Here is a 15302-nt window from a genome sequence, read left to right as displayed (position 1 = left end):
TAAAAGTTTAAATCTGTATTTTATTTTCTCTAAAATGGACAAAGTAATAGCATTTTAACATTGCATTGGTCATGCTAGCGAACCCTGTGAAACATCACCACGTTTAACTTCTCAACGATGGCACTAGAAGATATCGCATGTGACTTCTGAATTAGATATAACTATAACAATACATTCAATCGTGATGGTTCTAGAACACTTCACATCTACAATCAAGAGCTACTACGCATTCCACACATCGAGTTTTGGCGAACTGGAGGACGGAAATAAAAACGATGCTTTAAAAACGAAACGTAAAAAAAAACCCATCTGCGACGGTAAATACTGCGAGCGCTCAATCGAAGTAGTAGTTTTGAAGGAAGATGCTGTTCAGGCCTTTGAAGACGGGCTGGTGGTTGTAAATCAGAGCCTTTTCTTCTTCGCTTTGCGTTGGAAACTGATGTTGGTTTTTCGTCGCTGAAAAAGGAAATAGTAAAACGTGAATTAAGCGGTCAAAAAGCGGTCGCTCTCCGAGGTTTTAACACCTTTGGTAGATGACCTACCTTCAGAAACAAAGAATTGGGCGGTGTAGAACGTGGCTTTGATGGAAGAGAGCGTGTGCACCATACCAGCTTTATCAATCCACTCAAATGGACTTTTCTCTGGGTGCCACTGAACAGCATAGAAGGGATACCTATATGCTACAGGAAATATACGAGGAAGGTTTATCAAATTAAGTTTATATAATAAATGCAATCATTCACATAGCGATGACTTGTATTTACTACTACATCTAAAACCCACCAATTAGCTCACTGCAGCGCAGGATTACGTTGGAACTCAATTTAATGAAAAACAGCTGACGGCGAGACCGCTTGAATGATGAATTACATCAAAACATAAACAAAGAGACGCTCTGTAGCGTTCATACCCTCCATGGTGGAAACGAACTCCTTCTTGCCATCTGTGTTTGTTGTCAGGACGCGATAAAAACGCTTGAGCTTGGCATTGCTACTGTAATTCTGTAAGAGCAAAATCACGTTCAGACAACTCGCGGTTGGGGTAAAACGCTACAAGTAACCCGAGTTACCTAATCAATTACTACTAAATTTAACAGTAAAATTGACCAAAACAATGTATTACTTAAAATAACAAACCATCATTACTTTGTTTGCCCATTTATTGACTGAGCTTTCTTGTTCTCGTGAAATCATTAGTATGGTGCGGACGCATACGTATGCATTGTGAAATTACTTCTAAAAAAAATAAATAAAATTGCTACCTGCACGGACAAGCTCCAGCTGTGAAAATTAGACGTGATGTTTTCTTCTGACAGAGACTGAAGAACATCCTTTGGAAACTTCTTGAACAGCCTGCTGTTTTGAGCTCCTGTAATCAAATCGAAACTACTCACCGAACATCAACTTAACACGCAAAATAGAAAATAAATGCAGTTTATCATAGGTATATAAATATGCAGAGAAGTATGCACGGTTACATGTTTATATGCGTTTCTACCCATTAGATGTCACAACAACCAATTAGTTTGCCAATTTTTGTAAAGAACTAGTAGTATTAGTTTGTCGTTCCAGTATGTGACATTTGGATGAAAACACACACTGTTACTAACCTGGGCTGAAGGTCAGAGGCAGGGCGACTGCTTTGGTATCGGTCAAGGTCAACAAGTTCTTGTTGCTGGTCAGAACCGTGAGCTGCTGGAGGCCCTGGCAGGTGCCCCAGATCGGAAAATAATCCGAAGCATCATTAGCCTGCGGTTGTTAATAAACGAAGAACCATCGACTCACGTTCAGATCAATTCAAACTAATTTTCACGTGATGTTTTTTCGCTCACCTTTATTGCGAGTTCATAGAAGATCTTCGCCGCTCTGGTAAACTGAGACTTTTCGATGTCCACATTCCCACCAGGAAGCAGCAAACTAAAAGGGGTCATTATAATAAACAAATCAATTGGTTTTCAAGTTAGACCAAAAATATCAACCAACTTCCGTGTTCCAAACACATCTACTCACCCGTTTATTGCGTTGAACAGTTTTTCATACTCCTCCTCTGTTCGATTTATACTGCAAAACAAACATAAATGACCTTTATGCATACTTTATTATTTATTGTACAGCATGTAGCTCAACATACCGAATTGGTACAACCCTGGCACCAGCCGACTCCAAGTGTTTCACATACGATGCAGCTATATAAGAATTGCCCCGAGCATGAGGGTCTTCCTCTAAGTTTTCCTGGGCTAAAATTCCTGAAATGCAAAAAGATATAGATATGTATATATTAAAAAAACAGATCAACTTTGCTAACCACAAATTATTCATAGCAGGACTAACCAAATGGTTACAAAGGATAACCAATTCGCCAAAAAAACGTACACTTTTGCCCATCAATACCATGGTTAATTTTCATAAGGGTTGGTTATTTGTCTTCCAAATTAACCAAGGTTGTGTCACGACCACAAGAGCCAACTACCTCTTTAAACCATCTACTTGGAGAGGTCAGCAGACCAGCTAACCACTGAATGGTTTAAGCGGTTTTTTTCGACAAGGTTAGGTGGTCTTCCAACCACGTTTAAGACGTGTTGCCATGACAATGCTTTTAAGAGTAAAAAAAAAAAGAATCCAGAAGAAACGAGAACGTTCTAGCAGCGAAAAAAATCCAAGTGAGCGACACGACATCCCAAGAACAGCCTACGAGATTCAATAAAACACCGTTTGCTAGACATCACACCCTCAACATGACATGAAAAATAAAGAAAACGCGTTTCTCCTCACCGATGATTGGTCTGTGGTTTAAATTACGAGCGCATGATGCTGGAAAACCGCTTAGAAGAGCGGCAAACACCGCGAGCACGAGCACCTGGCGATACATCCACCTCAGGTAGCACACCAAAGGACGAAATAAAGGAGAGCTTCTCGATGTTATCTGCAAAGAAGGCAATGTCAGCTCCAACGGCGGCGTCAGGCTTTTTAACGAAAGCTGCTCCCGGATCCGCAGTCGTCGCGTCAACCGAGCGTCGCGTGAATTATTAAGGCGTTCACTGATCTTTAGTGAGGATCAGCTCTGATGAATTCACAACCCAATGAGAGAATAGCGAAAAGTCATCGCTGGCTCCGCCCACTCACATCGTCACAAAGACACACGCATGTCAATTAAAACGGTCTTACATTCCAACCGCATTCTTCTCAGAAGCTAATTGTAAGGACACGTGTGCTTTAAATACATAATTCAACTCATCGTTACGTAAACCCAAGACAATTGATGCGAATGCACAATAGAAAAGCTATTTAACCATTGTTTTCCAAATTCTGTAGGAAGGAAAGCATTGCATGGCATTATTAAAACAATACGAAAACAAATATCTGTGACAATCATCATAATCTCCAATTAGCACCAGTGACCTAGGTGCATTAGCTGTGTTGGGTGAATAAGCGCCCTTTAAGAAAGTAGGTTATGTAACACATAAAGACAACAGGACTCGACCTACCAGAAAAGAGTTTTATTGAGGGTTGCTAAAAAGTAAACTTGGTTCTCGAACAAAGATGCGTAAGTGCCGCAAAAGTTCAAAACGTTCCTGGCTTGGCCGAGGACACGCAGATAACTTTCTGAACGTTGTGGCTAACAGTATTACAGACAGAATGTGCTGCCACTAAAGGGCAAGCTCTTTGTGAAACTAACCAACTTCCTGTCAGTGCTTAGCCTAGATGTTGACAGAGAACAGGCCCGCTACCTTCCAGACCACAAAAACAGAAGAAAGTGTTTAGTAAGCAGAAAAGAGAAGAGGGGTTTGATTTGGTTTGTTTTAATTCGGAAACGAATGTTAGGTGAAAATATGATTGCACAATTAGTTGAATTAGAAGCTATTGAGTATTACAGTGCATTTACAAAATTATATATATATATATATAATAGGATTTAATTTCTGTTACAGTAAGTCAGTTATTATCTGATAATGATTTCAGTGCTCTTCTTTTCTGTTCAGCTCTTCTGGATCTGATGTCATAAACCAGAACAACAGCAGTAGCCACGCCCACCAGAGCAGAGAGGACCAACTGGATCACAGCTTCAGTAGAATTACAACAGCAGACGCATTCTAAAACAGGAAAATAACTAAATAAATACCTTTATACAGAATGATTGATAATACGTTGATGATTTGATGCTACCTGAACATGGCTGACAGAGCTGACTGAAGTCCAGATGTGTGGTCTGGTTTCTGATGGGGTTGTTGATCACACAGCTGTAGGTGTTTTTATCCTGATGTTCCACCTCCAGAGGTAGAGAGAGACTGATGCTGAGATCAGACACACTGATGCTGGACAATAAACTGTCTCCTTTGTACCAGGAGAGAGTCACGTGACCCACGTTCACCGCCGAACACAGCAGCAAACATCTGGATGATCCCGATGAAGGATTTTGAGGACAGTAACTGGCGAGGACAGGAACGGGAAGACTAGCTAGGAGACATTAGAGATATATAAGAAAAATCTGACCTTTGCGAATGAGGGTCTGTGGGTTTTAACTCACCTACGACGGCAACATTGAACGTTTTCTTTGACACTTGCTGTCCAATCATCTGCGCTTTGTAAAGTCCGGAGTCTGTGGTTCTCGTGTTTGTGATGGTGAGGGACCCGGTCTGATCATCCAGCTTCAGTCTGCCTCTGAACGTGTCGTGAGTTTCAGAGATGACTTGGGATGATATGCTGAGTTTAGCGATAGAGTAGTTTCCGCTCATCCACATTATCAGATCGTCCTCTTGTATTTTGGTCACACCAGTCTTCAGCGTGACAGAATCGCCCTCCATCACCGACAATGACACGATCTCATCTGCCTCAGCACCAAACATACCTGAAACATACAAGAGCGCTTCTTTCTCAATTGCCTTAGTAGCATTCTATTACTAGTTAACTTGAAAAAACAATCTCAAACCACTTTTCAAGTGTTCCAAGTGTAGCTTTTGAGCACCAAAGCTATTTTATTCATATTACGATTATGATCACTAGCATTTTAGCATTTACTACTACTTGATGAACACATTGATTTTTATGTGAATATTGGAGTGAATTGCAGATTACAGTTGAATCAGTTGGCTTCAAAAAGTCTCTATTAAGTACTACCGTAATTGAAAAGTAATATCAAAATCTTAGAGTTCTTAGGGAAATAATATAAAAAGGTAATATTTTAATTAAGTACTCTGCAGTTCGAATATAAAGTTGCTCTCCATTTAGTAGACACGAAACACCATTAACACGCGACAACAGATTTACTGATAACCAGCACTACAATAATACAAGATGCATCTAAAAAACAATGTAAAGGGTTTTAAGAAAGAAAAATGCTTCTTTGCTTCTCGGTTTTTAGTAGAGCATTTGCTTGCTGTATCAGTTGCAGTAGCTGCCATAAACAGGTTCAGACGCTACTCCACTATAAAACTAAAAAAGCTAAAAAGAAAAGACACTTGACTTACCGACAATGCGCCAGAAGCACAAACCAAAGCAAACAAACCCATGAAGCATTTTTATCAGCAGTTTGCTGTGCTTTCTGAGAGAGCATCACTTGAAATGGTGGCCAAGTGCGAATCCTCCCTTATTTTACATCCTCCCCGGGGCGTGCAGATGGGGCTGGTTTTATTTCTCCTACTTAGCCTACATATTTAACCATAGAAAGTACAATAGAAGCGTGTCTTCTCTTTATAATTCACGACAGCCAATCGTGTTAAGGGTTCGGATATTAAAACAATATCGATATTTTACTTTACTAGTGTGCAAACTGCAACCTACAAACGTACGATTTCTTGTAAAGGTTAAAGTGTTTCTCTATAAAATATTACATAGCCTTTGGCAACCTAGCGTTAAACAGTATTGACAAACGAACTACTTTACCTAGTTTATCTATATCAAAAGAAAAAGCCTGTGGTTCCCGTCACAAGGCCAGGAAGACGCCATTCAACCACATGCAGCACAGACACAAACACAAGCTATTCCGTCCGCTCGACAACACCACATTCAGATAAAACGATGTCAGATCGACCGCACGTTTCAGTTTGTCTCAGAAGCTGATGACTGTTCAATACACACACACACACACACGCTGTGTTTTATGTATTATGGGGACATTCCATAGGCGTAATGGTTTTTATACTGTAGAGACTATATGTGTTATTGTCCTACACTTAAAGTAAACACCCCTTACAGGAAACTGTTAGCAATTTTAGATTTTCAAAAAATTTTATCCTGCATGTTTTATGATCTTAACCTAAAAAGTGTCCCCACAAGGATGTACCAGTAAATTTTAACCTTGTGGGGACATTTGGTCCCATAACCTGTATAATACCAGGTGCACACACACAGATACATACATACATAGACTTGATCTGCTGGAGATCTGGTCTTGATTCAGGTCGACCTAGCATGCAGCCAAGGCATATCTGTTTTCTGCATGCGGTGATCAGGTGGAACTGCAAGACACTTCTAGGAAACACAAAACAGGTGTTGTGTTTACTATGCTGAACAAACCGTGTTTGGATATTTAAGCCGAAAATCACATGCTTACATGTATTTTGGAAACACTGGAAAAAGCAACGTAACGTTTGCTAACTACACTGAATGACACTTGCTTGAAAATGAAGACCCCTGTTTTACTTCTATGTGGTTTACTTGCAAAAGGTGAGTAAGATGCTTTCAATTTCACTTTGTGGTTCTTTGAACAACTTTTCTTGAGTGCAAGTGTGAGGCGGGGTGATACAATGTAACCCTTTTTCGACGTAAGCAAACCGGTCGCTAAAATAACCATAACATTGAGACATTGAAGTTCTGTCTGTCTGCGTGCTTCTTTCAGAATCAGCCTGGTAGAAAGACAAAAACAGGTTACATAGCATTTTTAACTAAAAATAGAGATAAGGTAAAAGTGTGAATCATTTTTTTTTTTTATAAATAATTTAGTTGATTCATACAGGCACTTTGTTTCTGAAAGAATCAGCAGTTTGAACGAATTGATTGATCGAATGATTCACTTTTTTTCTCACAATAACTATTATTTTATCTTTATTTGGCACATGTGCATGTAATGAATTACTCTTTGATTAAGCATCACGTTTTCCAATTAGATGTTTTTTTTTTAAATCCCTTGACAGCCCTATTTAAAAATGCCAAGCTTATTTATCATATTTCTTTGGATTTGCTCTATGTTGCCGATCTGAACAGCGGTTTCTGTTTGTTCTTCAGGTGTGTTTGGTGATTTTGTGAAGTCGGTGATGGAGGGAGATTCTGTCACGCTACAGACCGACCTTACTGACATACAGAAATATGAACTCATACTGTGGACATTTGGACCCGGCCGCACTCGTATAGCTCAAATCAACAATGTAGTCAATAAGATCTCTTTATACAATGATGTTCTTGATGGGAAATTCAGAGACAGACTGCAGTTGGACGAACGGACTGGATCTCTGAACATCACTAACACCAGAACTGAAGACTCTGGACTTTATGAACTGCAGATCATCGGTGGACAAGATGTCCCACCGAGGACCTTCAGTATTGTTGTTTTTGGTGAGTATTTTATAGTTGATTTCAGTGTATTGCATCATTAGACCGCACAGAGTCAGCCAGCAGGTCAAATGCAAAATTAGCCAAATAACCTTTCTGTGTCTTTTGTCATCTTGGAGACAAGCCAAGCTGAACGTAAAGTATCTGGTTTCTTTTGTACTGAGTGAAATGAGACCCGAGTCACCGCCTGATATGTGTCATTTGTGGTAAGCGAAAATCAGTGGAAATTTACCAAGGTGGTGTTTAGGACTTTTACAATTGCATTTTTTTCCTTTTTAATAACAACAACATGTTTAATTTATATAGCACCTTTCCCAAGCTGAAGAACTCTTCTCAATGAAAATTGTTTAATCACTGAGATGCTGGTAAAATAGATAAGTGTGAAACTCAACTGTACAATCTTGGATTATCTTCATCATTATCATTTTCAGCTCCTTTGGCCGTTCCTGTCATCAACAGAAATTCTTCTCTGTGTTCTTCCCCAGGATCCTCAGCATCCAGATGTTCCCTGCTGTGTTGGGCGGTGAACGTGGGTCATGTGACTCTCTCCTGGTACAAAGGAAACAGTTTATTGTCCAGCATCAGTGTGTCTGATCTCAGCATCAGTCTCTCTCTACCTCTGGAGGTGGAACATCAGGATAAAAACACCTACAGCTGTGTGATCAACAACCCCATCAGCAGAGCTGGTATCTTTATATTTACTTATTGGTCATGTTTATATATAGTATGTCAGGGGCCGTCAAGTAAGGCTGGATACACAACACAAGACAATCGTCTCACATTTTGAAAACCTTATAAGATTAAAAAAAATTGTTTAGTGTGTACTCAGCCTAAGTTTTGAATCGGGCCAAGAAAACGTTTCGCCAATAGATGGTGGGCCAGAACAAATATCAAAGGATAATTAAGAAATTAAATGATGAAAAATAAATCGTATAGAACTGTGACAGAGTGTTACGGTGTCTTTTGTAACTGGCAGTGAGCTGTTACTCTGTGTTAAATCCTGTAGTAGGACATTCATTAACAAAAAGCCATATTTGTGTCCAGGTTTTCAATGAATAAAGCAGAGTAGTGACACGTAACCTGGCCAATATCTTTATTTACCTACTTGCAACACAGGCCGCCTTACTAAAACACAAGTATGTGGGAGATGCAATGAATCGAAATAACTAAAATAAATACAAGGCGGACTTGAATAAGCCCATCAATGGCATCCAATGCTTGCTTGGATGCCATTGATGGGCTTATTCAAGTCCGTTTTTCATTTTTATCCATTGCTTCTCCCACATAAGTGCATTTAGCAAGGCGGACTGTGTCGTAAGTTGATAAATGACGATAATTGCCAAGTTGGCTTTTTTAATGACCGTCCTACTGTGGGATTTAACTCAGAGTAACAGCTCACTGCCAGTTACAAAAGACACTTTAACACTGTCACAGTTCCAACATGTTCCAACATGTCTCAATTCAACAATCAATGTCTTAAATTATCCTTTGACTATGTTCTGGCCGCCATCTAGTGGTGAACAGTTTTCTTGGCGATGAAGAAACGTGTGTCGATGCATGTTTACATAGAAAAACAATTAAAAGGTTGCATCTTGTTGATTAATTTAGGTTAATAATATTTATCTTTTTCCTTTTATAGCATCAGGTGTGCGCGCAGGTTATGTAATTAGTTTTTTTGCTCTGGCTGTGGTTACCGTTTCCTGTGTTTTTTTCTATTACTATCGCCACAGGAAGTCTAAGCAAGCAGCTAATCAGGGTATGTGTTACCTGTAGCTAAGTTTTAATGCACAAAACATTTTAATGCCTTTCTACATCGTTCTTTATATTAAGTGATTATCTTCATAAAGGTCAACCTGAGGAGGAAGAACATATTAGACTGAATAATGGTGACAAACTACTTATAACTCTCGTTTTATGTGTGTTTGATGTTTTTTTAATTCTGTCCAATGGGATAACAATCTTCACAATATACCGTAAAGTTAAGCCATTAAAGGGCTTCAAGGATGAATCTGTACCCATTCACAGTAAAAAAAAATAAATAAAAATTGTCTCGACTTGTTACCCCGCTGCCTACATTTTTTTGTGTAATCAACTTGAAATGTTTAGATACTTAATGTTAATTTAAGTGGAAACTAAAATATATTCGTTTTTTTAGGCAGTGGAGTAACAAGCTATTTCAAGTTTAAACAACCTTTTTTTTACAGTGTATGTATCAGGCATCATGTAATGCAAATGCAAAGTACATAGTTCAGACGTACCGATCACATGCCATTTTTTTAATGTCAATTTCTCACGTACGCCGCCGTCTATAGACATGGCCAGACTGCAGTTTGTGTATACAGCTATGAACGTAAACGGGTGCCGGGATATGACGCCAAGAGCCATGCAAAATGAATTTTATATGCATAAAAAATGACCAAAACATACAACTAAACCATAAATTAGGATACAATTAGCACCTCCTCCATTTTCGCCAGACAAAAGTCACACCGTGGACGAACCACATTACAGTGATGCGATTTCGCAGGTCAGAGTTCACCGAACTTAAAAACCTAAGACGTCAGTGAGATGTTCTCAATCCCGTTCTTGGCACAGATATATATATATATATATATATATATATATATATATATATATATATATTATTTGCCCCGATTCAGATAATTAGCTCGTTAGAAGTGAATTGTGTTCGGATCGACGTGGTTCCTACACGGCGTTCACTGCTCCCTACCCCTTGAGTTTACTTAAATGTTAAGTTCAAGTTTACTTCAGAACATTCATTCGCTTCTGAGACTTTTTTTTTTTTCAAAAGTTTGGGGACGAACATAGCAACTCTTGGATAATTCCCTATGTTCTCATCTTGCCCGCTGAACTACTCATCCGTATATAGATCAGCAAATTTGCCATTGTGACGTCATCCAGTGACGCTTAGGCTTTTCAGTTGAAGATGTAGTGTTTTTGGGGCCCCAGGAGAATATAGCAATGGGGCCCTTTACATATACACACGCCCAAATCAGTCTCGAGTTCCCTTTTTTGTTGGCGCTTGCTTCCCCATACTTGTGTCCATGTTATAATGGGATTCTTTCATTCAGTATTCATTTTATTTTTTTGACTACAAAATAGCAATTGATTTACCCACGACATTCAACCTTAAACCATTTTTATGTACTATTATATTTACTAGAACAAACCTGTTCAAGCTGACTTGTTCTGGACATCCAAAAGGTACATTATAGACATCTCGCACGTGAAAAGCATTTTAGGGGGCCCTTGGCTTTGGGGGCCCCGAGGCACTCGCCTAGCTTTGCCTGATGACTAGCCCCGCCCCTGCTGACGGACTATAAATGCACGCCACCTGCCACCTCCTCTTACAAATGAATCACAACAGGATATATCGACTTCACATTCAACCACTACAACTGTAGACATGCGCATCCGAACGCATTTTTAGAAAATATTCTGTTACATATATTTACATATTTATGTCGCCCTATTATTTCTGGTCGGGGGACAAGACCTTGCCGTCGAACCACTGTTTGCTGACCTTTAGCGAACATCTTACTTCCGTTCTTCTCAAAGCGTACGCGCACGACTTTTAAGCAGCGAAAAAGTCCGGATGTAATATTTAGAAACGAATATAATTCACAAATGAATCTCGGTCTGTATAAAATATCTGTACGCGGCGTTGCTTTGTCGTTTACAACCAAAAATGTCGTTTAGAAAAGCGTGTCAGGTAAAGACTAAACACTGAAAAACGCAACCTTTGTTATAACTACACTACATGAAACCCAGAAATGAAGACCCGTGTTTTATTTCTATGCAGCTTGCTCGCAAAAGGTGAGTATTTAAAAGACTTTCGTTTTTACTGTGTGTGTGTCTCTTTAAACACTTTTTCTTGAGCGTAAACAGGGGCGGATTGGCCGCAGGGACCGCCGGGAGATTTATTTATATAATTATTATTTATTTATTATATTTATTTATTTATTTTTCTGTTGAATGTACTAAAATAAAATTACTAAAGGACATAATTACCATTGTAACGAGTAATAGAAAACATATATCCACAAGTGTAGAGAGGGTTAAGTCAGAAAACGACAACAAAATTTACAAAATTTTAAAGCAGGGTTAATAAAGTACACTCTTAAAACGTTGCCGGAAGAACCCTTTTTGTTTTCATTAAGAAAGCACAGTCAAGTTTCACAACAGACTTTCACTTTGTGGCTAAAAAGGTTCTTCAGAATATAAAAAGTTAAGAAAAGGATAGTTCTTTCACTGAATGTTTCTTTGTGTAACCAAAAACGATTTTTCTACGGCATTACTGTGAATAACCTTTTAAGCATTTTATTCTTTTTTTTTTATGTACAACCAGTTAACAATGGTTTTACTGTTTCACCGGGGTATTTGTAGTAAAACTCTAATCCGAAAAAAAAAATAATAGTAAAAAAAAATGGTTTCTATACTATTACCGTAGGACTAAAAATACCATGTTTAATTTTGCGCAGGGTGAAGTTCAAGATATAACTTCAAACTTTTCAAAACAGGCTGTGTATGTATGAGATTTCCCGGCCTAAGATTTTGTCCAAGTCCGTGTGTGTAAGTGTGCGTTTAAAGTCAAATAATAAATAAGTAAATTTACTATATTGTTGAGCGATTTACTTGGGAATTTACCCTGTTGAAGAACGATTACAGACGATAAACCCTTAAAAATGGTTTTCTGGACATGTTACATTAGATGTATTTGTTTTAAGACACCAAGGCGACCAGTAGACACCCACATTAGCTTCCATTAAAACGAACACAACCATTATAACCAGCAAAACTATGCCATTTTTTACATAGGGTATGTAGTCAGCAGGGTACTTTATCTATCCCAGTGACATCTGCTCAGTCAGATGTGTGAACCTCGTCCCATCAGATTGATTTTGCTTCATGTTGCCGGTCTGAACAGCGGTTTCTGTTTGTTCTTCAGGTGTGTTTGGTGGTTTTGTGAAGTCGGTGATGGAGGGAGATTCTGTCACGCTACAGACCGACCTTACTGACATACAGAAATATGAACTCATACTGTGGACATTTGGACCCGGCCGCACTCGTATAGCTCAAATCAACAATGTAGTCAATAAGATCTCTTTGTACAATGATGTTCTTGATGGGAAATTCAGAGACAGACTGCAGTTGGACGAACGGACTGGATCTCTGAACATCACTAACACCAGAACTGAAGACTCTGGACTTTATGAACTGCAGATCATCGGTGGACAAGAGGTCCCACCGAGGACCTTCAGTATTGTTGTTTTTGGTGAGTATTTTATAGTTGATTTCAGTGTATTGCATCATTAGACCGCACAGAGTCAGCCGGCAGGTCAAATTCAAAATTAGCCAAGTAACCTTTCTGTTCTTCTACCGCCTTTTGTCATCTTGGAGACAAGCCAAGCTGAACGTAAAGTATCTGGTTTCTTTTACCGTGTGAAATGAGACCCGAGTCACCGCCTGATATGTGTCATTCGTGGTAATCAACCCAGAGAGGCAAAACTAGTGGAAATTTACCAAGGTAGTTAGGACTTTCACAATTGCATATTTAGTTTTTAATAATAACTACAGCAATACGTTTAATTTATAAAGCGCCTTTCCCAAGCTCAAGAACTGACGTTTGTTTTTAGCACTGTGGTATATTTAATCACTGAGATGCAGGTAAAAAAGATAAGTGTGAAACTCAACTGCGCAATCTTGGATTGTCTTTTTCATTTTCAGCTCCTTTGGCCGTTCCTGTCATCAGCAGAAATTCTTCTCTGTGTTCTTCACCGGGATCATCAGCATCCAGATGTTCCCTGCTGTGTTCGGCGGTCAACGTGAGTCGCGTGACTCTCTCCTGGTACAAAGGAAACAGTTTATGGTCCAGCATCAGTGTGTCTGATCTCAGCATCAGTCTCTCTCTACCTCTGGAGGTGGAATATCAGGATAAAAACACCTACAGCTGTGTGATCAACAACCCCATCAGAAACCAGACGAGACATCTCAACATCACTCAGCTCTGTCTGACATGTGCAGGTATTGATATTAACAATTTCTACTTGCACGTCAAAATATATGCATTGTTTTTTGTTAACTGTCTTTCACATACTGTTCTGTATTAGATGAATCAAGTTTAAACCCAGAAGAGAGCTTACCCTTCGGTCACGTGATCCTGATCTGCGTGGTCATCGTAGTTACTGTTATAGTCTTGGCTGCTGTTGGGATGTTCAGCATCTACTGGAGATATAGAAAAACAAATCATCTGAGTAAGATCACTCACAGTTATCAGAGAAAGATTTGCTTTATAGTGCAAGCGCATTGTTTTAATTTCAATTGCATTGTTAATGTCTGTGGTTTGTCTGAACAGGCCACACTCCAAGTCAAGAATATACTGAGATGAATAACGGTAAGACACTGTGTTACTGTATCCGTTAGTGATATAGCAAAAATATCATATCATGTTGCAGTAAAAACTAGTATTTACTGATATTAGTAAAAAAATGTCTCAAGCTACGTCAAAACAGAGATGCAGATCACAAGGAATAGAACAAATAAACAGTTAAATGTTACAAATCTAACATTTGGCAGTTGCCGCCATCTGTTTTTCTCCCTTCTCTGTCATCAAATGCCATTTACAAAGAAACTATGGATCTGCTGTAATTGTTAATAATGCATGCTGAATACTTACTCTGTCTAGGTTCTTCAGATGATTTGGCTGAGACGGACGAACTGAAGACCATGTCAGTCAGGCTGGGAGGGACGGTGACGCTGAACACTGGTGTTACTGCAGTGCAAAGTTTCGATGTGCTGCAGTGGAGGTTTGGAGACTTGAACACAGACAGTACCAACCCGTTCATCGTCTTCGCCAGGCTGAACGAAGGAAGCAATTATGACGATACCGGCCACGATGAGAACTTCAGAAACCGAGTGCAGCTGGATAAACAAAACGGATATCTTACAATCAGTGACGTCAGACCCACGGACTATGGAATTTATAAACTAAATATCTCCAGAAATGGGAAGAATATGATCTCCAAGTCATTTATCGTCCGAGGCGAGTAGCTCAAATCTTTTAGTAGAATGGACGGGTGGAATGATCTAACGTTAGCAAATCGCGAGCTACTACATCTTTAAAAAATGATCTGTCGAGTCACAACGATAAATGTTGTTGTTGTTGGTTTTTTTACAGATTCCTCAGAAAATGGAGAGAATGTGCCGGAGGAGGGAAAATCATTGATGAATGGAGAGATTACCGCAAACACTCCTGTGTAGTGTCTGTTACATTAGTCTAAAACATTTCTGCATTTATGAGCCTTTGAAATGAGTGTTGAGTGTTGTTTACTTGTGAAAAATAACACAACACTTCTTTTCACTTTACACTAACTTTTGTTTCGTGGTACATGTTGCCATTAACCCTGATCTCGTGCAGGTATTCTCATTATGTGCTTTGCATGCATGTTACACTGGTGTCAATTTTATTTTTTAATTTTTTTGCGAACTTGTTAACGAACAAAACCGTTTTTGAACGTTTTCCGCCCTCTTGTGGAAAGTTGTATTAAAGGAAACATGTTCGTAAACAGTTTTATAGTGTAACTGAAAGCTGCACTTGGTCTGAATATCATTTCAGTCTCGTTAAGAACAAGATTTGAATGTATTATTACTTTTATAATAATAAAATAAAAAACTTTGTGGGAAAAACCTCAGGCTATTATATACAATGCGATGTGAACTGCATATACGGTAACTTAC

The 15302-nt window shown here is 39.0% G+C and overlaps 4 protein-coding genes across 6 annotated transcripts; 2 read left to right on the top strand and 2 right to left on the bottom strand.

Annotated features, from left to right (window-relative positions):
* On the bottom strand, window positions 1–3046 carry zgc:171566. The gene is made up of 9 exons (XM_043222798.1): window positions 2772–3046; window positions 2131–2245; window positions 2010–2060; window positions 1832–1916; window positions 1610–1748; window positions 1262–1368; window positions 911–1001; window positions 543–680; window positions 1–456 (listed from the first exon to the last, which is right to left on the bottom strand). The coding sequence occupies exons 1-9, from the start codon at window positions 2866–2868 to the stop codon at window positions 335–337; spliced, it is 945 nt and encodes a 314-aa protein (XP_043078733.1). The 5' UTR covers window positions 2869–3046; the 3' UTR covers window positions 1–334.
* Window positions 3047–3262: 216 nt separating this feature from the next.
* LOC122327485 (SLAM family member 5) lies at window positions 3263–7963 on the bottom strand. 3 transcript variants are annotated; one of them, XM_043222888.1, is made up of 5 exons: window positions 7937–7963; window positions 6356–6467; window positions 4525–4845; window positions 4164–4454; window positions 3263–4090 (listed from the first exon to the last, which is right to left on the bottom strand). In XM_043222888.1, the coding sequence occupies exons 3-5, from the start codon at window positions 4841–4843 to the stop codon at window positions 3933–3935; spliced, it is 768 nt and encodes a 255-aa protein (XP_043078823.1). In that variant the 5' UTR covers window positions 4844–4845; window positions 6356–6467; window positions 7937–7963; the 3' UTR covers window positions 3263–3932. The 3 variants fall into 3 exon arrangements, with proteins under 3 accessions (XP_043078823.1, XP_043078824.1, XP_043078822.1); XM_043222889.1 differs by lacking the exon at window positions 7937–7963 and having other exon boundaries at window positions 6356–6477; XM_043222887.1 differs by lacking the exons at window positions 6356–6467; window positions 7937–7963 and adding an exon at window positions 5465–6083.
* Window positions 6482–8331, top strand: LOC122328126 (SLAM family member 5-like). Its single transcript, XM_043223835.1, has 3 exons — window positions 6482–6662; window positions 7221–7547; window positions 7976–8331. The coding sequence occupies exons 1-3, from the start codon at window positions 6620–6622 to the stop codon at window positions 8329–8331; spliced, it is 726 nt and encodes a 241-aa protein (XP_043079770.1). The 5' UTR covers window positions 6482–6619.
* Window positions 8332–10891: 2560 nt separating this feature from the next.
* LOC122327372 lies at window positions 10892–15251 on the top strand. Its single transcript, XM_043222691.1, has 7 exons — window positions 10892–11381; window positions 12514–12840; window positions 13293–13589; window positions 13676–13819; window positions 13921–13959; window positions 14251–14607; window positions 14743–15251. Exons 1-7 carry the CDS (start codon window positions 11339–11341, stop codon window positions 14823–14825), a joined length of 1290 nt encoding a protein of 429 aa, XP_043078626.1. The 5' UTR covers window positions 10892–11338; the 3' UTR covers window positions 14826–15251.
* Window positions 15252–15302: the final 51 nt, after the last annotated feature.

Source organism: Puntigrus tetrazona, chromosome 22 (assembly GCF_018831695.1).
Source record: "Puntigrus tetrazona isolate hp1 chromosome 22, ASM1883169v1, whole genome shotgun sequence".
Taxonomy (NCBI): domain Eukaryota; kingdom Metazoa; phylum Chordata; class Actinopteri; order Cypriniformes; family Cyprinidae; genus Puntigrus; species Puntigrus tetrazona.
The sequence above is the reverse complement of the archived record's forward strand: the minus strand, read 5'-3'. Positions and strand labels throughout refer to the sequence as shown.